Consider the following 26,474-nt stretch of genomic DNA (forward strand, 5'->3'; position numbering starts at 1 on the left):
CCGACCGCTTGGCATCGGTTGCATGGCTGGAATCGGCCATCGTACCGGGTCGTCAGTTTGCGGAAGGTCCTTGAGAGACTAATGGAGCGAGTGCGAGACTTTTGTTGGTTGATTGTCTCCCTCCGCGATGTCATTGCTATTTCCAGATCTTCGGGTAGTATCGTGAAGTTGCGAGCTGAGAGGGAACTCTGCGTGTGGAATTCGAGCCGGTGATAGCCTATCGGGTGCCCTCCAAATTGCTTCAAGGTCTCAATCAGCTGCATGAGTGCATTCAGGCCCCTGTTATCACAAACTGGTCGTATGGCCACCAGGTCGATTAGCGTCAAGATCACCATGTAAGCCAACTCGGTGCGGACTTGATGCGTCTCGCCTAGAACATTGCCAGAACCTCGGAGACAGCGAACAGACGCCGTGCTGATCTGTTCCTCGGAGATGTAAATTGCTTGTTGGTCCCACTGTTTATGGCTGAGAACATCCCCCAACATTCGTAGCCTGTGTGATCATCTCATCCGGACTCTGGCCAAGAGCTGTGAAGACGAACCGAAAACACTCCACGCCTGCCATCTGGGAGGTTGGCCCAGGACTATCAGGCTAGCGCAGTGATTCCGTAGTATACAACCGCCAACAACTGTGTTGTTTGAGACTTCCCATTCTTCTTTCAAGTGAGAAGGATCAAGAACTTTTGACGCCGCCAAGGAAGACCTTTCGAAGAACTTTCGTCGGACTCGCAGGGTATGATGGAGGCATGCATGGAATGGTTCGAGAGAGAATATCATTTCTATTCTGGAAGCGAAGCTAGCGACGAAGCTAGCGACGAAGTACCAACGAGATCTATTTGCTCACATGCCCGAACATGAGAGGACCGTCTATTCCCATTCTCTCCAAACCCGTGGCCAACATCCAACAGAGCTATCGCCTCGATACGATCGATCAACGCCCAAACGCCATGCATACCACCCAACTGCAGCATCCCAAAGAGCGATCCAGACTGGCGGGTCAAAAGTTCCCTGAGAATCGCCCGGTTCTTATCGCGAACTTGCCTGCATGGACCGAAGGATCGAACGGACCCCGGCAAACTCGAGCTCTTCCATGGTCTCCTCCCAAAGGCGCTCAGTGGCTGCCTTTCCCTTTGTTTCGTAAAGCATGGAGGCGAATCTTGACAGTCATGTTAGCTAAGTTCTTACTTACTTGAATGGTAAACTTACGGAGAGATCTCCCAGTCCATGAGAAAGCTGCCATGCGTCTCTTCCCCTCTCACCACAGCGGCATTGACATAGGTCGATGCGGCTTGCTCGAGTGATCTTCCGGTGAGGACCTTGGCCGCTCCCATGAAAGCCTTCAATATGCCGCTCAGGTTGGTGTGCAGATTTGTTCCCTTAGTCAAGCCTGGATCGACGAGATTGACGACGACGTCCTCTTTTCTTACGTACTCGGCGAGCTTGATAATGAAGCAATGGCCCAGAATTTTCGAGTTTGGATACCGCTCGAGGTTATTGAAAGTCTTCTCGTCGTCAAAGGCAGGCAGAAGAGGTGCTTTGTCGGCTTCCTTGAAGTTGGCCATCAAGGATGTACCCGAGTTGACGATGGACAGAGTCCGGGCCTTGCCATCAACCTTCTTTGCTTTCAGGACTGGAAGCAAAAGAATAGCTAGGAGTGCTGTTGACAGGTAGTTGACCTGAACTGACTCCTCATGCCCGTATTGCGACAGCTGGAAATGCTCTTTCACGATACCGGCGTTGAGGATGACGAAGTCGATGCGTGGAAGCGCGGAGCACCGGTCGACGAATTGTTGGATGGAATCGTACGATATCATGTCCAGAGGCCAAACTTCAGTTTTGGCAGATGGATGCGCCTGGCGCAACTTTGAGGCGGCTTCCTCTCCCTTCTTCTGAGATCGAACGGCCATGATGAGGTGGGTCAGTTTATGATCCAGCAACATCTCCGCGCAAGTCAACCCGATCCCGACGTTGGAGCCTGTGATAATTGCAGTCTGTCCGGAGAGCGAGAGGTCCTTCGGAGGCATTTGAGGTTTGGCGCACATGGCCTTCATTGTTAAACCCACTGTGCCAAACTCGGGTGACCGCAAGTTGATCCGGAGCCATGTCATGCGAGGAAAGAACACTCGCCCAACGCGGACGCGGGTCGTGCCGAACCGTCACAGCCCCCCCACAACGACAGACAGTGTGCAGACGTCAGATCCCGCGCCAACGGTGCCTCAATCGACATGGAGCCCCCTGATGATAGAAGACCCTGCCTGGTCGAGTGGTGAAGACGAGCCAGAGGGTCTTCTGAGGCTGTTGCGTACCCCCTTCGACGTCTTTGCGTGCCCATTTGCAGATGAGATTGACTCGAGCTCGAGAGAGATGTTGTTTGAATGTAGGTTGCCTTCCACCATCTCGCAAATCGAGTCCGTTTATCCTCATTTTGCACTAGTCTATGCCGTTATCAAGGAAGCCATGTACCCTGTTGAGTGGTGCGTTCGATTCGACGCAAGCAAGACCCCGTGGTTCCATTGGCTGCTGGTGGATCCAGCCTATCTACACTCCGTCCTCTTCACTGTCGCGATGTTGCATGACTGGCTTCTGGGAAGTAAGCGAAGCAAGAAAACCAACTACCATATCTGCAAGTCATTGAACTATTTGAACGAGAACATCGCATCCAAAGAAATGGCAATCGCCGACTCAACAGTAGCCACAATCGTGACGATGAGCATGGTGGCGGAGATGTTCGGAGATCATGCGGCATCAGCTGCGCATGTTGCTGGTCTCCGGCAAATAGTCAAGCTAAGAGGCGGGATTGAGAGCTTTAGGCATAACTTACAGCTCTTTGCAAAGATATGTCGGTGAGTCTACCGTGGCGATGTCTCTATTCAGAAAGCTTACCCAGATCAGCGTTGATATCGGCTGGTCGCTCATCACAGGAGAGAGACCGGTGTACTTTAGCGATAACCTTTCCTACGAGCCGGCATTCGCCTCTACTCTAGGTCCTTCACCCGGGGGAGTTACACCCTCACAAGGGTCCTCTCCTATACGAAACTTTGTTGAGTCTCTTGATCTCCGACTGGGTTACATATTCCAAGACCTACAAGACTTTTCTGCCATGGTGAAAATCTTGTTCCGAACACAGAAGATAGACCCTATCAAGTTTCAACAACTGATGACTTCTATCCAGTATCGGCTGCTCTACCTAGAGCTGGATGACGATACCGTGGCGGAATCTTTGCGTCTGGCCATGCTCGGCTTCATTGCGACACTCTATCTCCACATTCTAGGTGCCAGATTGCGGTTCGTCTGGTTGTCAAACAGGCTTCGGGAGACGCTACAGGCAGTCGACCTGTCGCGAGCGGAAACACCTTCATCGGGACTCCTACTAGTTTGGATACTAGTCATCGGGTCTACGGCCGTGTTCGATGACAACGACGATGTATGGCTGTTACCAAAGCTGGCTTCACTGCGCAATTCACTCGGAAAAACCTGGCCAAAAGCAAAGGAGAATCTCGCAAAAGTCCTGTGGATTGATAAAATCCACGACGCGAAGGGTGTGAAAGTCTTCGAAAAGTTGGTGCTGCACGTGGCTCAGATCTCTTCTGCCAATGAGGGAGCCGAGTCGGAAGACGTCGACGTTCTTTTCGAACTTTCCGATCAATCCTATCAAGTCCTCCATCGCATGACTGGCGAAAAAGAACGCGTGTTAACATGATGGGTCGTACATCGGCGGTGCAGGTACGGCGCGCCACATTCGGAGACCCTGCAGCATTTCTGCAGCTTGCCGTTGCAATATCGACTCTTCAGCGGCACTGATAGCCCACTTGAGAAAAGACCTCACAGAATGGGTACCATTTGACTACCAAAGTCCCTTTTCAGAGTGCATCTCCGGCATGATATGTTGGACCAACGGGAGAGCGGGGCTGCATGGCGGGTAAACTGGTGTCTGGTTAGAACGGGCTTTTGCTTTCAACTGAGATGCTTTTTTCTTTCGGTCGCAAACACATCGAGCGTTTAGAATATGCCTGATAAAGCCTAGTCCAATATAATACACTGAGTTCCAATAACTCGCGGCATCTAGCGCCTTGTCAATGGAATCTCTCAACTCGAGCAACATCCGAAGCTGACGTGAGCGGCATTAGCCCCTCGGCAACCTGCAAGTGTCGCGATCCACTTCTCAACGACAGCGATTGGGCGTCTCGGTTCTTCAAGAGGAGCATCCGTCACACTTTACATTCAAGGGTCCGGAAGACCCCTGTTCCAACACGTCGTGATCTGGGCCGACCTGCGTTGGAGTGAGGGGTCTGTTGGATTGATTAAGAGTGCAGGCTGTAAATAAAAGCAGGCTACCCTCTCGTTGAAGGAATCTGCAACAGAAACTTGGCGCACACAGATACCGACGAGACCAATCACGATGGCATCACTTGAAGCAACCGGCGAATTCCGCATCTCCAACCCCGAGGGGTCAACACCAGAACAGATCGTCAAAGATGCGCCCCAGCTTCAAGGCTTCGCCGAGAAACATCCCGATTTGCCCATATACACACCCTCGTCAGAATCCTACGTGATCGTGAGACCGTTTTACAACGGTGCAGCGACAAAGCAGCCTCTGGCGATCCTCAGACCAAGAACAGACGCCGAGGTCGCTGCCGTGGTTCAAGAAGCAAAGGCGCAGAACCTGCCCTTCGGTATCAGAGCTGGTGGACACGACCTAAGCTTCACCCAAAACCAAGGGAAAGATGGCATCATGATCGATCTCCGCGCCCTTGACAGCGCTGTCGTCGCTGAGGACAGGAAGTCGGTCCATGTCGGCGGCGGTATCATAGGCCTCGCCCTGTCAAAATTCCTTCATGAACACAAACTCCTGACGCCTCACGGGTGGTGCTCGGGCGTTGGAATCGCGGGCTGGGCTACGGGTGGAGGTTACGGGTACTCCAGCGCCTTCTATGGCCTCGGTGTAGACCAGATCCTGGGAGCCCGATTGGTGCTCGCGAGCGGCGAAGTGGTCGACACTGACCAGCACCCTGACGGAAAGGAGTTGCTTTGGGCGCTTCGCGGTGCCGGCAATGGCAACTTCGGTATCGTGGTCGAGCTTCGACTCAAGGTGTATCCTGAGACGGCCTGCTTGGGTGGTCTCGTAGGATTCCCGAACTCTGAGACCGGCCAGGTCTTGAACAAATTTAGCGAGATGGAGAAAGATTTGCCTATCAATACCGCGGCAGAGATCACTCACATGGCGATGCCTGGCGTCGGGCCCGTCCTGAGTTTCTTCCTCGTATGGACGCCTACTGATGGTAACCTGGACGAGGGCTGGGAGTTTCATCGTAAGATCAAGTCTCTCGGAACGGTACTCTTAGACACCGTAGCAGAAAGTAGGTTGCATCCTGGCCTGTCGTATACAACAAGCGCTGACACCCACAGCTACCGATTACGGATTCTTCAGCTCCTTTCCCAACCCGTCAGGCACTCATTATTACCCTCGAGTGTGTACTATTGAGTACATGACACCAGAAATCAACAACATCATCGCCGCCAACCCTCCTCCCGGTCCGTGGTGTGCGAACGTCATTCACAGCGCTCACGGCAGGGTCCTAGAGCCGAACCCGGAGGCGTGCTACCCGCTGCGGAAGCGCCACCGTATCTTCAACCCGAATGCCGGCGTTCAGGATGCTCAGGGTGAAACCACGGAATTCGAAGGCTACAAAGAGTGGAATGACGGTCTTATAGCCAAGTTGAAGGAGAAGGGTCTGACCCTGCCCTACGGCTACCGCAACTTGTCTCCTGAATCGGATATAGATTGGGTGGCTACTTACGGAGAGGAGACGCTGGAGAGGTTGAAGGGGGTTAAGAACAAGTTCGACCCTGAGAACGTCTTCAGGACGGGATATCCGCGGTTGGACCTGTTGTGATATCGGGCGTTCAGCCGCCGACGGGACGACTGCTTTGAGGCCTCCTCGGGCCGGGGAATGGCTTGAAAATGGTTCCGATCAAGACATTTACATTCCACTCGTGATAACAAACTTCTAGCTCACCAAGATTCGATCGACGCTATTGGCAGTTGATGGGAAGATCATCTGACGAACTGACGCGATGCCACATCTTATCTGTCTTCAATGCTGCGTTCGACGTGAGCCAAGTTTCAAAGACCATTGATTCAACACCCCTGCAAGGTTGTTGGGTGCATCTCAAAGGCATAAATACCCAACCCGGCAACCCTGGTGAGTGGAATGTCCCTGGATGTCTCGGAAGGAGATCTGGTTGATCTGGGCCGAGACCGCGTTCGGCAGTCGTCTGAACGTTGTCCTGCAGTGATGAGCTTGTAACTCTATGATGAGTTGGCGTTCAACGAGTAATTGGGGGCCGGAAAGGGACTCTCAGGAGCCGCAAACGGCCAACAACCGTTGTGGTCCGCTCCTCCTATAACTCTGATTGGTTTCAGGGATTTTCTCCGTGAAGCCTCACCTTGCGGGGAAATCTCGAATGTTTTACACGCGCCCGTCGACGACCCCCTGAATCTAGCACGAAGTGGCCTCCCGTGAAAGCATTGTGAAGACTCGTGCCGATTTGTTGCCCCAGATTCTCAGCCGAACTACTACGTCCTAGACATGCTCTGGGAGCGGTGATTGGGTTCGACTGGCCTGAGAAGAGCTGCAATCTGGGCAACCTGGCGATCGTCATGGATCTCAAGGTCAACCCGCACGCTGCCACTCCCGCCAGCAAGCTGCACGGCTTCACAAGTGTTCTTTCCGATAAGCTTCATCTGTTAGAAGCCCGGATGATAGTGTGTGCTTGGGTCGAGGGCCGAAGAGTGCGGAGCTTTCGGGCCCGCAATTGGGCTTGCATCGATGCACCGTCCCGGCACACAAACGGCGCAAAGAACGGCAGCCGGACCGATTTCTGGCAATCGACCCGGAGAGCATCCATCGACGGGTTTGGGCGCGCAAGGTCGGCAAGTGGGACACAAGGTTCAAGACCACGATGCAGCATAAGCAACAAGCGCCTCTCGGTTTCCTCTTCCAGCCTGTCTCTGGTAAGTCTCAGCTTAGTTGGAAAAATGGTCTCAACGCCGGCGACGGGAGATGCGGCCGGCCTAGGTTGAATCTGGCATTGGCATGCTCGCGATTGACGATTTGGGCAGGTGAGTTGGTGCGCTAGACAAGAATTCACCGCCCGTTCGAGCCCAGACCGTCAATTGAAGCTTCAAATGCCGACAGACCGATCGCGTCGGACCCTTCGGTCGCGTGTTGAATGACGTTGTTGGCCCTTTGCATTGGGCCGACCGATTCAGTGACCACCAGCACTAGGCGGTGGGTGAGTTGAAAACAACAAATGTTGGTCTTCATCACGATCTTCAATCGTGGAAGCCGAAAGAAAACGCGCTCAGACCCGAAATGTCGGCATTGATTGTTTCCAATATGTTCCGGTAGACGGAACACGATTGAAGGGTGGGGGGCAAGGGAGAATAGAAAACAAGAAAGCTCTGGAAACCAACATTCAAGTCAGTTGCGGCAGGCAATTGCAGGAATTTTCAGGAGGTTCTTCTCCGGACAACCTGACGATCCCCGCGGCATGATACACCGGGTGGATAGCATGGGATTTCTTCAGATCGAGATTTGAAAAGTCCATCGGAGTTTGCCCCGCCCACTAAGAGAACCCCGAAGGTTGTGCGCGGCCTAGCACTAGTAAACCAAGATGATAGGTTGCGATAGTGCGGCTCCCGACGGGGTCGAGGAGATAGTTCCGTCGCCCAATGATGGCGCGTGTGACGTTGTGCTGGAAGATCTTCACGGGGGCGATAAAGCTCATGTGCTTGTTTGTTGAGTTTTCGAGACAGTACGTGTGCGATGGAAAGCTCTCCGAGAGACCTTCATTGGCAGGATATGTGGCTCGGGGGTGCTGGATGTGCCACATAGACCAGGGTATTCGCCACTCAAAGCCACAATTCTTGACTAACAGGGTGGAAAGCTCCAATCATTTGGCACGTTCGGGAACTCGGGAAACGTGGACAGTCGCTTTCTGTGGAGGGTGGCAGAAAACAGGCGAGTTGCACAACTTGCGTGGGATGATGGGAGCAAGAGGTGGGGATGCCACGGGAATGGGAAACACCTCGTGGAGCGGTGTCTTGTGAGGGGTGTCTAATGTGCCTGGGAACACTGGAAACACCGGGAATACTAGGAAGACTGGGCACACGATTCCATTCTAGTGGCATGTTAGTGTGTGAACTGGTGCCGCCAGAGCTGGGCCATTAAGAAGTTCCCGGCCGATCAACCACGGGCTCCCCATTCCATCCATTGCTTGGTCAATGTCCAACAATGTGTGGGGAAGAGACTGACCGTTGAGAGAGGCCGACGGTCCAGATGGATTTCCGGGCGGTGGCGGCCCAATGAGTTGCGTCATGTTGTCCGGAGGTTGTCTCCGGGGCCCCTCCCTTGGCACGACGAAAGCAGGACGTCGAGATGGCGTTGGAGGGACATCAGTCGTCATTGTACAGTGTTAGCTGACAAGCTGCTGCCCCTCTTTCAATTTCTGCCTCTGGAACTGTTCCATGTGCTTTTGGACCGTCCTAGTGGCCTGGAAGTGGCTTGGTCCTGCACGGGTACGCGGTCTTTTCAAGCGCGACACGGCATGTCTAGTATCTCGATGAGGGATGCCCATCCACAAGCCCCCTCGGCATTGTGGCTGCTCATGCTCCTCGACCTTGTTGAGATTCAATTGTGCTACCTGATTGGTCCCATCCCTTGTACAGTATCACTCCTCAAGCCCAGATTCGATCTAGTTGGCAAAGGCCTGCCTGTCCACCACCTGTTGAGCTACTGTCCTGCCTGTTCTTGTTTGTCGCTTTCGTCCCAGGCAAAAGACCGGACTTGGAGTCCGGATCCTGCTCCCCGCGAAAGATTTGTATAAAGTACCCAGGACCTCCTCTTCTCGCCCCCTTCGCAATGCCATATACATATGTTCGCCAATCTACAGACACACTAGCCTCGGGATTGAATACTGTTTGATTTACATTTACAATTCCTCAGTACTCCGTTCCATATCCTTGGCAAGAAATAGAGCACGGTCACACTGAGAGCGACGCTATTCCGAGCCCCGAACCTAGCCAACCATATCCTGACAGGCCAAGATACCCTGGTAAACCTTGTCTGCCCCGGCGCAACATCACAAGCCACAGAGCTCAGCAACCATGAATTCAAGCTCAGCAGGTGTGAGTGTACTTCAAAGTGGGTTGTCGAGCAGCGCACTTGACGATCTACTCTCTGACTGTTTCGCCATCCCGACAGACGAATATACCACGCAACAACAAATACGACAACATCAACCGGACCAGCAACAAGCGGATTGTTACTTCCAGCGACAATTGAATATCAAGAGAGAGAATGAGGCTGCCAACACTGCACCTCAGTTCTTCGTCGCGCCCTTGGCCCTGACTTCAGCACCCGACGCGGCGTCAATCATTTCCGACAGCACATCGTCCCCCTCAACACGGAGCTCTCATGTGTGGCAGGACTCGTCCGCGACAAACTCTTTGTTGTCTCCAGTGAGCTCCGTACTATCGCCGCCGAATTCGAACATCAAGTCTCCTCCAGTCGACCCCTTGATCATAAGCCCCGAGCACGAGACGAAACCCTTGCCGGGAGAAGCACTCGATTCGCCAAAGAGGCGGCGCGGCAGACCTCGTCTCGCAGAGCCCAAGACACGAGCGGCAGACGCGCCAGCGACGGCCACATCATCGACGGTAGCGAAGGTGCAGAAGAAGTCCGCAGCCGCGCGACGCGCTTCGACGGCATCCGCGAGCGGCGCCGACGATGCCAAGGCTCCAAAAACCACCGAAGACAAAAAGAATCGCATCCGCGCCCGCAACAGAGAGGCTGCGTACAAGTGCCGGCAAAAGAAGCAGAAGGGGATCGATGAGCTGCAGTCGCAGGAGGTGGTTGTGGAAAATGTCAACAAGAGCCTACACGCTGAGGCGTCTCTGCTGCGGAGCGAGATCTTGATGCTGAAGAATATGGTTCTTCAGCATGGTGGATGCGGATTTTCTTTCATCGAAGAATACATCTCGGGCGCTGCGCAGAACTTGGTCTCGTCAAGCATGGCGGCGAATGCGACAACGGCCAATGCGGGAGCAGCGATGAGCAACACAGCAGTCGGAGGAGACTCATCAATGGACTGGGACATGTTCGACAATGATAAGCGCAAATCCGAAATATCAGCACTAGGTTCCGACGATGGGTTCTCGATGCTCGACGATGCCTCCATCGCTCATGGCGGCAGAGCTCAATCGCAGGAGTTCATGATGGCTTAGGATGACGAACGGAGGAGAGGTATTATCGACCTGCGCCAGCTTATCTCATTAGCTTGGCAGGTCTTCTGGGATTCTTGAGGACAAAAAGCAGCGAAGTCCGGAAGGCCGGCAAGAAAAGTTTGCTACCAAAATTATATCTGTAGCTAGGGCGTTTGGAATTGCGACATTCAGCGTGGGCGTCTTGGAGAGGATTATTTCTACACAGGTCCAGGGCCTCATGGCTTAGCACTGGGATATGAATTAATGAGATCAATGACTTGAATTCTGCGACCTTCCATCAATTTTGCTTAGCTGGCAATCGACCAGTTGGTGTTAACTATCTTCAAATCTTCGGCGGTGCTTGCGGCCGCCGCACCGGACGACGGACCATGGAGACCCGATCGACTCAATTGACAACAACCGTGAACGACGGCTAAGCGGCGCAGACGCTATGGATACACTCAACGAGCAAGGTGTGTCCTGGGACCGCATCCATCTCTGTCAGCCAAGTGCAGACGCGCTACGCGAATCATTCGAGAGTTTTCGATGGCAGGTCGCCGCGGGGAGTGGGATAACGAATACTGCCTCATCTCTCGTGCGGCACTTGGGGCGCGCGGGGCGCGCGGAGGTATAGGATAGACCCGACAGGTTTCTGTTTCGGATAGGTTCCCATCGCGAACACCATTTCGCAATAGCCCTATGAAGACGCACGTGCTGAGTCGTCGTTCACGAAAGGGCGTTCGATCGTGTCAGTTGGACTGGTGTGTCTTGAGGGACTTGAAACCTCGAGTAGCTCCGATGCCCGAGCAGATAACACCGAGGCCTCGCTCATACGAAGGGCTACTGAGTTCATCGTCAAGGGTTTTTTTTTTTGGTTTCTGTCTAGACGTGATTTCTTCGCTGTTCACGACTATTTCAAAGCATACTATTCGGTCCAAACCGGGCATCTCGCTCGGAAGTAGGTCGAGTACGGCTTTCATTGCCGCCACACCAGTAAAATAGACTCAAATGTTTGTTTTCTTATCCAACCTATGTTCTTTCCTGTTCGTTCGGACAGCGGAATCATAGTCCGATGTCCAGCCGGCTGTTTGACGGGATGCGAGCTTTTCTGAGTCGACGGGTCGGCATCGTCGTTCTTTGGGCCGGCATTTGTGTGTTCTTTCAGATGGCCCAGGCGATCAGACGAAGCCGTGAAAATGCGGAACAGGCACGACTCGCGATCCAATTACATGCTGTTCACTTGGCATCAAGGTGTTGCCAGTGGGATACATCCAATGAAAGGGCGTCTGAGCCCGTGTTCCAACCCGCCCAGGAGCTCGGCCTTCTGATGTGTGCCTTTCAGACGTGCGCGTAGTCGAAACCCGGCCACTACCCGGGCCAACAGTTAGGTAATGGATGCAGAACCAACAGGTTTTCGAGTGTTAGAGATGGAGGCAGCCATCAGAATTACGAGTTGGTGTGATAATACGAAGTACACTAACACCATGACTCCGCCAAGAGCTTGCTAAGCATGTCAACACAGATCATCTCATAATCGCACATGTTGTCGTTAACATTACGGCCACCGGTCGTCTCAGTCGCATACAGGAGGGTCCATCTCCACATTTCACCTGCAGCATCTCAGCATGTGTTCGACAAAATGGTGGTTCCATCCTACATCTAGACCCCGCCCCGAAGGTCTTTGGATTCGCCACCATGGCGTCCCCCTAGACCAACAATCCCACGTTTTGAGTGGGTACCGAGTAGCACATCATTCTGCAAGGACCTTTCCATGTCAGTTCTTTGAGCAGCGGGAGGAGTAGGGTCGCTTTAAGCTTTTTGGAAACTCGCAAGTGCCGCGCCACGAAACTCTGACAGCTGGATATGGAATCGTAAGGTGAGACGCGGGCTACCGCTCAGCGGCAGCTTAAAGTTCACGAAGCTGTCATTGGTTGCTTTATTGTTTGCTCTAGTACGATGGAAGTATGCTGCCGTTAGTGGAACTTCTATCCGCCCTCAGTCGGTATACAGTGGTGTAGTTGATGGAGGGCATCCATCCTCACATGTTCGGCGAATCATCCCATCTGACTGTGCCATGTGCCCTCCCATCATCTTAGGGCCGCTAAGCGGCATCGATATGCTATGGGACTATGCGACCAAAAGCCTCGCTGGACCTAGGTGTTTATGAACAGTTGGCTTTTCCAATTCCATGCAACAGATTTGCTGACTTTTGATAAGCGCTCTGTGATACATCCCTATCCTATGCAAGACACATGGCATCGTCTACTACATATTTCCGGACGTTGATCATTCCCGTATTCTCCGCTCAATCCGAGCTTCTCGGAAGGTACATCCCAGCACCCGAAGAGCAACCTCTAGCGAGACAGCCCGGCAAACTGTGCCATACCTGCGGCCAAAGGTTTTGAAGGTTTCTATGTGCGTGCCAGAGGCAAGGAGTGGCCGAGGCGGACAGCTCCTCATCAGGCAACATCCTTCACCAGGCGTAGTTTGTGTCCGCCCCATGGAGCTCCGTCTGTTTCTCCCCTCCCAGTCGCTAAAGTCTAAGCTCGAGGCATCATGGACGGCTCTCAGAGGGAATAGACGCGCCTAGTGGATCCAACCTGTTCATGATTAAGGTGCAGTTGCAAGGTTTGGGTGGCCTATAAGCCTGTGATCAGCCGCTTTCTCACTAGTCTTGCAGTTCCCAATGCCACCCATTCCGCTCCGCGTACGCCATGCGCCAGCCCGGCAGCCACGCAGTAGTTCCATCGGCGGCATCATGTCGACGCCAATACTACCAGTCTACTTCGAGTTGAGCTGGTCGATTCTCAGCACCATCGGCGCTGCGAACGTCTTCTTTGGACTCCTCATCGTCGGGATCACGACTTTTTCTCAGATCACTGTGGTACCGATCATCTCATCGGCGGCGGGAGCCATCGCAAACGGTCTCTGCTACTACGCATATTATGACGAAGGGTACGGGTTGAAGAACAAGGCCGCCGCTTCAGCGTTCGGGGATCTCTTCTGGCTGGTTCGTCTGCGGAGAAACTGAGCAGCACCGGGGACCAGACTGACAAACGCGGCAGATACAGGAGGTCGGGCTATCGTTTTATAGCTACGTGCTCCTGCGCAGGATACTGAAGGATCGGGGATGGAGGATCTTCAACAGCCTGTTTTGGATCATTGTCGCTGCCCTCGTCGCGCTTCGGATCATGATCGCCACCTCGCGCGTCAAGTTTATTCTGCGTGGAAACACGAATCTGCAGAGCACGGTAAACAATCTTCACATCGCCTACTTCGTGCTCATCGCAGCGCTGGAATGCGTAAGCGCGTTCTTTCTACTGAAGACATTTGCCGAGGTCAAATCTACGTCGATCCGAGCGGCATTGAAAGGTGGTCTATTCAAGTACCTCATGAGGAGTACGGAGGTCCGGCTTGCGACGCTTGCTATCCTTGGAACGATGAGGGCCATCACGTACTCATTTCAGACGACGGCTCAGAGCGCAACAAATGCCGCGAGCCAATTGGATAGGTTTGCGTACACATTGGAGTGTCTTTTCCCCGTCGTTATGTTGTAAGTCAAATGCATCTCTACCATGCGTGAGACATGTCCACTAATGAGAGGCATCCAGCATCGACGTACTGGCATCCAAGTTGGTCTTCACAACTCAGGTGTACGATCCGACTTGTCCAAGCCGCCCGGTTTTCCGAGGGTTCACCACGGGCAGGAAGCCAGACGACTGGGATCCGGCGACGCAGCAAAGCGAGAGAGTGGTGGAGGTCCGAGGCGGCAAGCGGACGAGTTCGCAGGTGAACATCCTCAGCAGCAGTGGACATTCGAGATCCGACGTCGATCTTGAGCGGATCGAAACACCAAAACCTCTGGGAGGAATCAGCAAGACGGTCGAGTTTAGTGTATGGCGCTCTGATCCGGTAAATCAGCAACGGCCGATTCATATTATGACATCGCCATGACAGGAGTCTAGGGTTTTAGGAGCAGTTCAATGATACCACGAGTCTAATGAGAAAACTCTTCATACGACTGCAGTGACCCTCGTAGCCCGTCGTGCTGAATCTAAAGCAGGTTTTGACGTCGCACTCTGCAGTCTGATGCGAACACTCGGCTGTAATAATACCAGCTGAATGGTACGCGCTAGGAAGCGCCCGAAGGGCCAAATCAGACGACATGTAGACCATTCGGTTGGTGCTGGCATCTAGAAGGGATCCATTCAGCCAAGACTAGCGGGAGAAAGATCTGGCTTCTTCAGCGGAAGATGGCCGTAGGAATGAGTGAAGGGTGTTTGGAAACGGCGCCAGCTGTGCCAAGCGCTACAATTGTTTCACGAGGTCGAACGGGCCTGTTCCGGGGCAGAATAATACATCAGACTGCACACCCTACCGGGTTTAAGAGGTTTGGCTAGAACCAACAGCCCGGTTCCCGTCAGCAGCCCGCATCCGACGGGTGTTCAAGCACTTGGCATCGTATTGGTAATTGAAACAAAAACCCGCTATGGGAATCTCGTGCTGATATTGAAGGGTATCTCAAAATACTAGTCATTACTCATTGCCTGAATCTCAGGGCGCATAGCTGAGCACACTCATGTCTCGGACTGTGCCCTGCCTTTCATCGTAGCCCTCCACATCGTAATATGGCATACCGAACTGCTGACCTCCGAACATCTCCATGCCCGGTTGAATCGTGGGTGGTCCCGACGTAGCATATGGGTCTATCCCAAACGCCGGATCAGACGATTTCTCGTGCCCTTGTGACTGAGCAGACGGATCCTGGGATAAGAAATCAAAGTTGAAATCCGGGATCGCGGGGTCACCGCCGAAAATCTCCAACGGGTCTGGCATCTCCGGTGTCGTGCCGGCAGTGGTCATCGTCGACGGCGACGTATCCGTCGCAGTGAACGAGACGAAGTCAGAACTCGAAATGTAGCCGGCGCTCGGTGGGGGCCCTTCGGTGTCTCTCTCTTGAGTCTCAATCTGCTGGTAGCTCTTGAACAGTGAGAGTTGCAAGTTGCGCGCGATCTCAATGACCTTTTGCTTCATCCCTTCCTCGACGAAGCTTAGCTGCTGCTCGACTTCCTTCTCGAGCTGTCGGCGGACCTGAGTGGGGAGTTCGCGACGGAGGTAGTCCTCATATCCGCCTGGATTCGTCTGGGCGTCCTCTGTGTTGTAGTCTGAAGCTCGTCAGTTGGTGCGTTCCGTCGGTAAGGAGGAGATATTTGACTTACATGGGGACGGAATCTCTCGCTCTCTGACGTCTGGGAAGAGAATGCCGTAGACCTGAGTCCACTTCTCGGCTTCGGTGAGCTCTTTACCGCTGGTCTTCTTCCGCGACCGAAGCTTCTTTTCTTGGTCTTGGGTGATGCCGTCCAAAACCTCCGGTTCCTTGACTTGGCATGGAGTAGGCAAGCGAGCGTGGGCTTGCAGGTCTGCTTGAGTCTCAAAGGGTTGAGAGCAACGGGGGCAGGAGAACTTGGGAAGTGAGTGCTTGCGGTATATGTGCTCCCTGTACCGTGTATTAGCATCCCGTCTGAATGTTGCGATGGCGACGACTTACTTGATGCGATGAACGTGATCCCACCCCGGGCCACAGCAGGGACGCTGGTTCTTATACTTGCGCGGATTGTGCTTGAAGAAAGGACAAGCCAGCTTCGCACCGCTGACTTCGTCCTCCTGAACCTTGGGAAGCTTGGCGCGAGGCGGACGATTCCCATCTCCATCCCCATCCTTTCCTTCTTCGTCTTCGTTTCCGATGTCCTTGTCATCCAATCTGCTGCGCTTTGATGCCAAAGGTCTCCTCTTGCGACTCTTTGGATCTTGTGTCTGGCTGGTCGCAGCTGCCCCCAACATTGCGGGCAATCTTCTTCTTGCTGAATGATCCACCGCGCACGAGCGACTGTAGTGGCGACCGGGAGATGGTCTTTGTGCTACATTGCCATCGACTGGAATGTTTTCGGTCAACTGATGAAATACCGCATCGTCCTCGGATTGCATGTCACTATAAGGCATGGCTAATGGATGGTGCATTTGTGCCGATGCTCGTAGTGCAGCTCCACCTGGAGGCTCTTGGGCCGATGATTCCCTCCTCCTCGATGAAGCCCCAGATCTTCTCCCTGAACCCGGCGACGATGCCGAACCTCCGCGCTCGAACCTTGTACGTAACCGCTCACGTATCCGCTCATCCTCTTCTTCGGCTGCCACCTTACTGGCTGGCGCCGGTGAGTCGACATCAGAGACCAGCGAGGGCAATTTGAGCCGTCTCTCATTCCTGAGCCTCGCAGAGCTTCTCCTATGATGTACTGGTGCCTTTGGGGACTTATTTGAAGTAGGTAGATCCTCTTCTGCTACCTCGTAGCTTGTTGAAGCAGCAGGCATGGGGGGTGGCCCCCCTGCAGACGGCGGACTTTCACTGGGTTCAAAGTCGAGGTCCAATACCGTCGGCGGGTATGTCATGAGCTCTTCCACGGCTTCACCCCCTCGGCTAGTTGCCGCCTCGGATGCGGCGGCTTCTCCAGACAGGACCTCCTCATCGTCGTCGTCCTCGTCTTCCTCTTCCGCTTTTTCGAGACCTGATCCTCTCTTCTCTTCCTCACTTTCTTCCATACCCTTCTTCTTCTTGCTTCTCTTCAACAAATTTGAGAACGAGAAAGACTTCGCCTTGGGAGCGGGTGGTGGAGGGGGCGATGCCAGCATTGGCATCGTGCTGTCCCGCTCATCTTCAGCAGGCTCCTCCGACAAAGAAAGGGTTCTCAGTGCAGACTGTGTGTCCACTGGTCTTGACGAACGTCTGAGTCTCCTGGGCTCGTCCCGGGATGAAGCTGAGTTCGATGCTGCAGTCGACGAGGTACCGACCAGAGACTGGACGAGAGACTCTTTGTGGGTTTCTCTGTCACTTCTCAGGCCTTCTCTGGTCGCTCTGAGCCCTCCCAGCTTCGCTCTTTTCCTCTCGACGTCTTCTGCTCTTTCTTCCTTTTTCGAAAGCCCCGGACGTTCAATACTGCTTTGCTTCTCATGTATGATAGTGTAGCTTTCTGCTGCCTTATCCGTGCCTGAAGTTTGACCAGAGCCAAAGGCACCAGTCAAGGGTTTTAATGGAGCGAATCCCGTTGGGACTGGCATTGGAGCTGTGAATCGAGGACTTAGGGTTGGTTTCAGGCCCTCGGTCATGGGTTGAGGTGCCCCCAGTAAAGGAAGACTCGAAAGATTTTTCTTCTCCTCCTCTCCTTTCACCTTCAGCTTGACATCAAGCCAGTCCATGAAGGAAGTCATGACACTGTCGACCATCATTCGCTGTACAGTCTTTGGAGGGTCTTTGTTTCCGTCAGGGTCTTCATCGTGAGTGCTGGATGAGCCCTCTTCATTGGAAGAATCCTCGTCCTTGACGGCTGTTTCACTAGGTGTGCTGGCATTGGATGCTTGAGATGTGGCTATAGTTCCGTTGTCGGAACAGTGAGGAACAATGTCCTCAAAGCGTGGTCTTCGATATTGCTCTTCGAGTTTTGTCTTCGGACTTTGGGCCGACTCGGATGGGTCAATTTCCGGATGCTGTGGTTCAACGCTCACGAATTCTGGGTCGAAAACAGAGAGGTCCGGGCCAGCATCTTCAGCTTCAGGGCTGATATCTGTCGCATCGGGTGAGCCATTGCGGTCACTTTCGTCGTTGCCTTTCGATTGTTCGTCGTGAGGGACCTGGGCCTTGCCCTCTTCTGGCGGGGGGCTCATGATTGTCGTTGCGTCCCTGGAACGGGGTCAATGGCGGGGTAAGCAAGCAAAAGTGGCGCCAAGTATGACGGCTGTGAGCCCAGTATGAGCATCTAGTATCGGAAACCAAACGATGCTACGCTTCGGTTCGTGAAAGGTTGTTAACAGCTGGGGTGCAGATGTGAGTGAAGAGAGGTTGACAATGTCAGGGGCAAGCGGCTTATGAGTGAGGATTGAGCGGCGCGAGTTTTACGCCGCTGCGCAAAACTCGGGGGCGCATTGCGGCTGAGGGGACCCACTTGGCCGAGTGCGGTGCCTCCACTTAATTTCCACGCCGTTGCCCGGCCGTGCGGTGCAGCTCGTTGGTCCGAAGGGATGGCACCGGTCCGTCTCGGTGAGATTGCTTGCGCTGTTTCGCAAAACATGGAGACATGAGGTTTCTGAAATATTGTGAGAGTTCAACGAATGTTTCAACATCCGAGGCCTGTATAATTAGCTCGCTTCAAGGCCCTTATGAAGCTTCTCGGCTCATCCCAAATCACTCGTTCACCATCATGGCCAGCAACACAAGCACTGCGTCATCGTCATCCACTCTTGAAGGCTACGAGTAGGTAGCTTCTCTGACGCTTCATGATTTTCCGAGGCCTGAACTGACTGTAGCAAGCGGCCGAGTTCTCAGCGACGCAGAGCATTCCATCAGAATAAACATGTTCCTGGACGAATCAGATGATGGAAGCCTCGGAGTGTTGAAGATGTCTTGTCCAATAAAGCCGGATGAAGCACCAACGCCCAATCCGGAACCATGCCATCGCTTGACGCAGCATTTGAATGGCTGGGAAGAAAGATGGAGAGACGCAATATCTCAATAGTTAATAAGAGGAAAATGCGAGGTTTTGATGGCGAATACGCGGATGATTTACATACCTATGTCACAAGAAGCAGAACCTAAGCTTCCCCGAGGGTCGAAAGGGGAAATTTTACAGAGGGACCGGTGGGGTTCAGCCTTGACGTTAGCGGGTCGTTGTGGAGGACATGTCCCCAAAGGGCGCCATAATGACAGCAAGTTATGGGGCAATTTGACTCTGGGGACGCTGAAGGGCGTCCCCTCTAAGGCGTCTTTGACACCCTGCGGCGCTAGCAGGAAACGCCTTTTAAGCTGGAGGGAGCCACCGACCACGCGACGGCTGGGAACAGAAGGAACAAACGGGAGGTGATGCTCTTTCCTCGACACAAAGCGCAGTTGCTACTTTTCATTCGCACTTTCCAACAATGAAATTTATTTAGATAGACCCGGAAGAACTTGATCCGATTCCAGTCGTTCGAATGGTCGGGGACGTCCAAGAAGCACCTCCATCTTGGAAGAAACAACACCTCACCGACTTCGGCCTCCCACGTACACCGCGACACAACACCAAATCGCTATCGTCGGAACCTCACCCGTCATTTCGGCCTTGACAGCCGATATCTTCGTCACGCCCGACACGCCAGACACTACCCCCGCGATCAAGCAGACGAGCGGCATTGATATGGCTCTACAGCTATCTCGACCCCTTGGCCCTGCACCTTCGAAGAGGAGGAGGCACTGGATCCGGCTAGAACCTCCAGCAAGCTCCCCCGAAGGCTTCGCCAACGAGTCCTCGACAGCAGATATCGATTGAACCGGCCCGACCAACACTGGCGACAACCCCCGAAGATACCCTGCGACCTGCTCTTCTGGGTGGTCTGGCGTTATCTCCTTGCCAATGACCCAAGACGAACCCCCAAACACCCCAAGACCTCCCCGCGCCATCTCATTCGACAGGGCCCTTGTCTCCCAAGATTGATTGCCATTTAGCCTATCCGGCCACTGCTTCTGGAGTGGGAGATGGCTGAGCTGGCACCTTCCAAAGAGATAAGACACCACCACCGCTTGGCTGTCTTGGCCCTTCCGTCGCGGTATATAAGAACTCCAAGCCACCACATCAGCCCCCACGAAGACGCCAGCGGCTTCTTTCATCGCCCTCGAATGTTTCTTCCAGGTGCAACCAACGGCATCTTCTGCAATCCAGCTGGAGACATTCACAACATCATAGAGACGGGCCAACTAGCATGAGGTAGGTGAAAACACTCGTGGTATCTTGATTTTGCTAAGAAATGACTAGACGGGAACGTGTATGTTCCAGCAGGTACCCCTCTAATCGATGGTGGGCGGTCCTGCATTACAATGTACATGGAATGGCAAGTTGCCATGGCCCCGGACACTGAGCTAGTGCAACCCGGGAGCCGTTCTTTTTCTCGTTCAAACAATCATTCTCCCGTTTACCAAACGTGGTTGATAGCACGTCTCCATGCAGGCATCGCAGCAATCTTGGCACGGTACGCGTGGATCTCGTCCCAGTCAAGCTCACGACGGCCAGTGTCGACGTCCATCTGGGAGGTGCGTAGCCAACCGGTACGCTTCCAGGCGAAGCCACCAACCCAGAAAAGGATAACGACAGGGAGAGCGAGGTATGACTTGAAGAAGCCTTCGACGCCGTTGAGCTCGCTCGTGCCGGGAGGGGCGATGGCAGTGTAGAACTGTTCCTCGGTTAGCATTTTGCATTCATTAACAATAGTCGATAACACCATACCTGAGCAGCAAGCACAACGAAGCAGAGGAAGAGACCGATCCAGGAGCCGGTGACACCACCAATAGCTCTGAAAGGGATCTCGTCAACGGTGTGGCCGTGGTAGGCCCACGCCTTGCGGAAACGGATGTGAGCGAGGCAAATGGAGCCCCAGGTGAAGACGGCGGCGAGACCCGAGAGCGCCAACAGCCAATCAAACACGACGGGGCCGGAAGCGTTGAGGTTGACGTAAGCCAGCGGGCCAAAGATGAGGATAGCGATAACAGAGGGCATAGGCCGGCCAGACTTGTCGATGTAGGTGAAAATCTTGGGCGCATAGCCTTGCTGAGCCAAGGCAGTGAGGGTACGCGATCCACCGTAAACACCAGACACACCAATCGACAGAACAGACACAAGGATGACAACGTTCATGAAGTGATCGAAGCCCACAAGGCCAGCGTACTTGCCGACAAGCACGAAAGGAGACGCCTTGACATCAGAGTACGAGGACTCGGACAGCAGGGAAGGGTCGTCAGAGGGAATCAGCAGACCGACGAAGAAGAGGCCAAGAATGTAGAAGACGGTAATACGCCAGAAGACCTGCTTGATAGCACCGGGCAGCGACTTGACGGGATTCTTAGCCTCAGCAGCGGCGAGACCAACCAATTCGGTTCCGGAGAAGGAGAAGGCGGCAGTGACGAAGACGGAGCAGAAGCCCTTGAAACCGTTGCGGAAGGCACCGGGGTCATACCACAGCTTCGCGCCTTGGTAGGTGTTGTAACGACCGCTGCTGGGGCCACCGCCGAGGACGAGGACGAAGCAGATGATCATGAAGATGACGGTGGCACCCAGCTTAATGCAAGCTGACCAGAATTCCTCCTCAGCATATCCGAGAGAACCGAAGACGTTGATGATGATGATGGCGACCAAGAAGACAGTGATCCAGACGGCGACGCTGGTTTCGCTATCCCAATATCCGATGACGAGACCGCAAACTGTCAATTCGAGAGGAAGAACGGCAGCCCACTGGAAGACGTAGTTCCAGCCCATGGCGAAACCCCAGGAAGGATCAATGAAGCGAGTCGAGTACGTGTAGAAACCACCAGAGACAGGGTACATGACGGCGAGTTCACCGAGGGCGTACACTGTTGCGGCGCGTTAGCTTTCGTTGCGCGATGCGAAAGGTCCTTCTCCAACACTTACCGACGTTGAACATCATGATACCAACAAGCAAGAAATCAATGAAGAGAGAACCAGGACCCTAGAAAGTTCGTCAGCGAAAGAGCGCAATATCATCTGTCACAACAAATACTCACGCCCTTGCTCAGAGCGCCACCGGAACCGACGAAGAAACCAGCACCGATGGATCCACCGATGGCAATCATGTGCAGATGGCGAGTGCTCATGGCACGGTCGAGCTCGACGACACCGCGGCCATATTCCTTCTTCTTGAAGGACTCGGCGTTCAGGCCGTTACGGGTGGCCCAGCTCTCCTCGTGGATGTCGCCGCGGATGGCGTTTCCGCTGCCACTGTCGTATCCGGGAAGGCTGCCAGAGGCCTTCTCATCGGCCTCGAGCACCTTGGTGGGGGTGACCCCGTCTGAGGACATGGTGATGATGTGTCGACAAGGCTTGTATCACTCAAGGCTTGTGAGGGGTGAACAGACTCGGTTGTCTGTTGCAAAAACAAAGATTACGGGAGCGAGACCCGAGGGGGATGAGAAAAGGAAGGAGAGGGATACCGCACGATCTCAGGGAAGATGGGACGGGGGAGGCCAGGTCCTTTTGAAGGAAAACAGAACGAGACAACCACCGGCGCGCAACGACTAAGGGTTCTTGTCAAGGGCGGCAAGCGGATCAGTCATGCATAGAAGGCCGCTAGGTTGTGGTCCGTTGACGATGGAGAATTACACATGGGACAGAAGAGGCGAGGGTCTGGGGCCGGTCTTCTGATGAGGCCTGTGTCTTGCCGGGCCTGCCCCCTCTCTCTTTCGACGGGCGAGAGACGCAGATCTTGGCGTGGACGGGCATATGGCAGGCCATCCTAGACAACGACCCCGTTACTTGTCGCATAGTATCATGTGGGATGGGGGCGATTTGGCTTTCGGACGTGCTCAGGATACGTACCCCGCGCTGCGGGAACCAGCGAAAGCTACACCGGGTGTCGAATCTAGAGCTGAGGTGAGTTAGGCGGACAACTATCCGAGGTGCATGGCGCGCTAACGAGGGATCCAGGCGCGGGTACGAAGCTCTTTTCGGCTGCCAGGAGAGGTACCAGAAGCCCTGCCTACGCGACAGCCACAGTCAAAGTCGCAGCAGATAGGGGGGGGGGGAGGGGGGGGTTGAGACGACGAGACAGTCAGACAGACAGACGCACGCCTCCGGGTGACAGGAGGGGGAACATGAACGAGGGACTCGGGAGAATGAGGACCATGCAACTGGATTGGCAATCTGCTCTCCAGACTCTCTCCACCGGCAGCGCCCCATCCGGGCGATTGAATATTTGGAGCGTGCAGATAGCGCTGGCGGTGCTGGTTGGCCAATGGGCAGGGCGTCACTTGAAGCCGTTAGCAAATGGCTCCGAAAAAGTGGCCGCCCCTCCCTTCACCCACTGGCGCTGCCTCCTCAACGTTATCTGAGGATCCAGTCGGCCCTCATTCCCTCGAACTTGGATGTGGAAATGGAGCAAGAGGAGAAGCGAGCACGAGTCTCTGGGACTGTCCGACTGGGTTTGGGCAGCGAGAGGGGGCCAGCCAGAGGTCCAGGTCCAAGAAGTCTAGGTCCGGGTCCAGCACGCTGGGGACGAATCTGAACCGCTACCCTCTGGCTGGGATGGAATTTGCTGATTTGTCGACCGTCATGCGCAACATCGCTGGACAACACAGACGTCGAGAAGGAGGAGGCTCACTAGGCGGAAATCTCTGTCGACAAGCCACAAGCTTCTGTGCGGCTGTTATCCAAGGTTGCAGCGGCTCTTCGGAGCTGGGCACGGCACCTATGGATAATGGCAACTCCCTCTCGCGACCTTGCATCGCCAAGCACAGCTGGCTTGTTGGCTCAACCTGCTGCAGACAGCTGGCTGGCCCGGGTATGCATCGATGCATGCGTGGGTGGGCCATGGCCGATCTTGGCCGCCCCAGGTTTCCCTCACCCTTGCATCACCCCCGACGTCGTGCAGGAGACGGAGAACAGGGTCAACATCGAGGTCGTGGAAGTGCTAGCGTCGGCTTGACGCTAGCTGTCACGACCACTCACGCTCGCGCTCACAGCCATTTGTGCCATTGCCTAGCTCTCCCGCGCAGCGTCATTCTTGTTGATCCTGGCCGGCGCGGTTCCGTGTCTTTTCCAATTCACACGGCAGGTCAGGCGACGGCCACAAGGTCTTTTTACACTAGGTGGTGCAGTGCGTTTCGTTTCGAAGACGGTGCACTCTTCGAAGCCTGGCGTCTGGGAAGCAAGTTCTGCAGTAAAATGCAAGGGAGGGTGGGAGATTGGGTCCCACCCCCTAGTTGATGTCTCTCAGTTGCAACGCGGTGTACACGACAGCACCACGTCTTCGCCGGTGTATGCCCTATCGCAGCTATATCTGTCGCATTCATCACCAATTGCTGACCATTTGACATCAAAGATCCATTCCGGTAGTGATCTTACCAGTTCGTCGGGTACCGCGGCGTGGGATGCAATTTTCTGGCTGACTGGTCGTACGGGCACCTCTCCATCGCGATAGGGCAATGACAGAATTTCGGTATGACGTCTGGCGATGAGCTGATGCTTTCCGATAGGACAGAGACACAGCCGGAACCATCGTGGACCGACCTGACAGGTGGCAATGCGATTTGGGATTGGTGGTGTTGGTACGACCCGGCTCATCCCATTTGCAGACTTGTTTCGAACATGCCATCAATGCGGCTGCTCAGCGTTCTCGGTGTGGCAGACACATGAGCCATGGTGGGTTGGGGGATTGTCTGCCCCCTCATTCTCGGCGCCACCAACCTGCTGTTCGTTTGCTCACCACACCAACCACACCACATTATGGCGCTATTCTTGGTTTAGCGGCAGGTATCTAGGTGCCGTCGCGAGCTAACAGATGGATGGCACGCAAATCCCAGCCATCATTGCTTCATGGGCAGATTAGAGCGTTCGATTCAAGCTTCTAGCGCTCTTCTATCGGCCCTGTGTCCAATCTCGTGTCGCTGCATCTCGATTCGTTAATCTGAGGGTGATCAGAGCTGCCCTGAGACTCCCACGAGTCGCACCCTTCAAGGTATATGTGTGAAGTCATCCAGCAGCTTGCAGCTGCAGCTTGTTGGTCTTATCTATGGTTCCGATATCAAACAAACGGAAGTTCGAGACGGAAACGCTTATCTGCGCCGGAGACCCAGGGACCAGAACCACTGAACCACAATTCATGCGGAGCCGTCTCGACTTTGGGCTGCCAGACGAGACCCCAGTCCGATGCCCACCGTTCTGGAGTGCTCCCTGGAAGAAGTCCACAATAATTGGGGCGAACTCGGGGAAACCCCCCCAAGAGTGTTAGGCGCCAGGCAGTTCTTGGACATGTCGGTCAGCCTGGTCAGGGGAGACTTTCCGAGGATGAGGCCGCGAGCGGGCAACTCAATGGCTATGGCCAGTGAGGAGCTGTACATTTGGTGCGCAGCGCGTCACACGACTCAGTTGCCACGGAGCGCGATGCCAATGAACAGGGGCGTCGGACGGACTGGAAGCTCCTGGGAAGCACTCAGTGGAAGCCGGCGTCGATGATTTTGGCTCATTCAAGCTTCGCGGGACAGCCACGTTTTCGCTGATGACCGTGTCTCGTCTTGATATCTCTCGGGTTTCCAACTGAAAAGGCGGTGTTTCCGACTTACTTTGTGTCGAAACGCAAAAGCTACCAACAATGGTCCATGTGAAAGGGGATTGAGGCGTTCTGAGCTCAACGCCGGGCTGCAGCGCCAACGCAGCTAGATTGTCGCCGTGCCGGCAGGCAGTCGGACCAACCCACACTGGCGCGGCGGCAGTCCTGCGAGACCCGTATTCAAGATTGGCTCGACCAAAAGACACTCGAAACGGCAGTGAGCTCCTTGATGGCATCTTGGCCACAAACGCGCACGACTCTGTCGTCAGTCATGCGAAATCAGCGACGACAGGGCCGACGTAGCATCACAACGGCATCTACCCAGCGGAAGGATTCGCATCCCGTCAACGTGAAGAGGCTGAGGAATGGGCGCTATTGCGACCCCTACATACGCGCAAGTTGAGTTGCACGCCAGAGCCCCGAAAATCGCGAGTTGCTCGTCAAAAACCCCTCATCGCATGTGAAGAACGAAGCTATCCCGCGCCGCCGTGTCATGATTCGCGTTAGCGGCGCATGCCTCTCAAACGAACAGGTAGCGGACACTTTTCCCCTCACATTGCTCCAATCCACGGTGGTGGATTAGCATCCTCTGGGGAAGCGTCGCGAGGTGCTCATTCGTGCGCAAAGAATTTCTCGTACGTAACAGCTTGCGTTAGGCGTTGGCCTCTGCTTCCTCGGCTCTTATCTCCCCAAACTGTGGACACCTGGGATGGGACGAGGGTCGCTTGCGTTCGGACTGACCGAAGTAAGTGACAGGACCCGCTAAGATGTGTCTGCAATCTTATGTCGACCGCGCGACCCCTGGGGTCCATGATGCTGATATCGGAGGTTTCTGGTGAAGCAGGCGCTTTCGACCACTGCATCCTATCATGAGGTGATCTACATCCGATTCCGAAGACATCGCGAGGATGACGGCTAAGGCGTAGAAGACGTTTTCAACGGGGGCCAATGAATCGCCTGGCTGGACGATTTAAGTTTGACGCGGCCGCTGATATCTCGGCCGCGCCGTCATGAATCTCTTCAATTGTTTTGGATATACAGAACAGAAGACATGTCGTTAACATGCGCCGCCTCCA

The 26,474-nt window shown here is 54.3% G+C and overlaps 10 protein-coding genes across 10 annotated transcripts; 6 read left to right on the top strand and 4 right to left on the bottom strand.

Moving 5' to 3' along the window:
* Positions 1–261: 261 nt before the first annotated feature.
* Positions 262–491, top strand: CGCA056_v014857 (uncharacterized protein; the record flags this gene model as incomplete). The annotated part of the gene is made up of 2 exons (XM_037330099.1): positions 262–335; positions 386–491. 2 exons carry the CDS (start codon positions 262–264, stop codon positions 489–491), a joined length of 180 nt encoding a protein of 59 aa, XP_037172356.1.
* Positions 492–1,025: 534 nt separating this feature from the next.
* Positions 1,026–1,906, bottom strand: tropG-2 (Short-chain dehydrogenase/reductase tropG; the record flags this gene model as incomplete). Its single annotated transcript, XM_037330100.1, has 2 exons — positions 1,026–1,155; positions 1,206–1,906. 2 exons carry the CDS (start codon positions 1,904–1,906, stop codon positions 1,026–1,028), a joined length of 831 nt encoding a protein of 276 aa, XP_037172353.1.
* A 133-nt stretch (positions 1,907–2,039) lies between these two features.
* CGCA056_v014859 (uncharacterized protein) lies at positions 2,040–3,699 on the top strand (the record flags this gene model as incomplete). The annotated part of the gene is made up of 3 exons (XM_037330101.1): positions 2,040–2,376; positions 2,434–2,842; positions 2,892–3,699. The coding sequence occupies 3 exons, from the start codon at positions 2,040–2,042 to the stop codon at positions 3,697–3,699; spliced, it is 1,554 nt and encodes a 517-aa protein (XP_037172352.1).
* Positions 3,700–4,398: 699 nt separating this feature from the next.
* Positions 4,399–5,893, top strand: aurO-0 (FAD-linked oxidoreductase aurO; the record flags this gene model as incomplete). Its single annotated transcript, XM_037330102.1, has 2 exons — positions 4,399–5,356; positions 5,406–5,893. The coding sequence occupies 2 exons, from the start codon at positions 4,399–4,401 to the stop codon at positions 5,891–5,893; spliced, it is 1,446 nt and encodes a 481-aa protein (XP_037171758.1).
* Positions 5,894–9,168: 3,275 nt separating this feature from the next.
* Positions 9,169–10,287, top strand: atf1-1 (Transcription factor atf1; the record flags this gene model as incomplete). Its single annotated transcript, XM_037330103.1, has 1 exon — positions 9,169–10,287. One exon carries the CDS (start codon positions 9,169–9,171, stop codon positions 10,285–10,287), a length of 1,119 nt encoding a protein of 372 aa, XP_037171759.1.
* Positions 10,288–13,024: 2,737 nt separating this feature from the next.
* On the top strand, positions 13,025–14,220 carry CGCA056_v014862 (uncharacterized protein; the record flags this gene model as incomplete). Its single annotated transcript, XM_037330104.1, has 3 exons — positions 13,025–13,276; positions 13,332–13,819; positions 13,878–14,220. The coding sequence occupies 3 exons, from the start codon at positions 13,025–13,027 to the stop codon at positions 14,218–14,220; spliced, it is 1,083 nt and encodes a 360-aa protein (XP_037172462.1).
* A 600-nt stretch (positions 14,221–14,820) lies between these two features.
* On the bottom strand, positions 14,821–16,107 carry CGCA056_v014863 (uncharacterized protein; the record flags this gene model as incomplete). The annotated part of the gene is made up of 3 exons (XM_037330105.1): positions 14,821–15,431; positions 15,486–15,763; positions 15,815–16,107. The coding sequence occupies 3 exons, from the start codon at positions 16,105–16,107 to the stop codon at positions 14,821–14,823; spliced, it is 1,182 nt and encodes a 393-aa protein (XP_037171605.1).
* A 352-nt stretch (positions 16,108–16,459) lies between these two features.
* Positions 16,460–17,979, bottom strand: CGCA056_v014864 (uncharacterized protein; the record flags this gene model as incomplete). Its single annotated transcript, XM_037330106.1, has 2 exons — positions 16,460–16,462; positions 16,558–17,979. The coding sequence occupies 2 exons, from the start codon at positions 17,977–17,979 to the stop codon at positions 16,460–16,462; spliced, it is 1,425 nt and encodes a 474-aa protein (XP_037171760.1).
* Positions 17,980–20,256: 2,277 nt separating this feature from the next.
* inda1-1 (Amino-acid permease inda1) lies at positions 20,257–22,153 on the bottom strand (the record flags this gene model as incomplete). Its single annotated transcript, XM_037330107.1, has 4 exons — positions 20,257–20,514; positions 20,568–21,688; positions 21,747–21,804; positions 21,860–22,153. 4 exons carry the CDS (start codon positions 22,151–22,153, stop codon positions 20,257–20,259), a joined length of 1,731 nt encoding a protein of 576 aa, XP_037172331.1.
* Positions 22,154–22,622: 469 nt separating this feature from the next.
* CGCA056_v014866 (uncharacterized protein) lies at positions 22,623–22,889 on the top strand (the record flags this gene model as incomplete). Its single annotated transcript, XM_037330108.1, has 2 exons — positions 22,623–22,724; positions 22,779–22,889. 2 exons carry the CDS (start codon positions 22,623–22,625, stop codon positions 22,887–22,889), a joined length of 213 nt encoding a protein of 70 aa, XP_037171761.1.
* Positions 22,890–26,474: the final 3,585 nt, after the last annotated feature.

Source organism: Colletotrichum aenigma (assembly GCF_013390185.1).
Source record: "Colletotrichum aenigma strain Cg56 chromosome Unknown KSG_Cg56_contig10, whole genome shotgun sequence".
In the NCBI taxonomy this organism is placed as follows: Eukaryota; Fungi; Ascomycota; class Sordariomycetes; order Glomerellales; family Glomerellaceae; genus Colletotrichum; species Colletotrichum aenigma.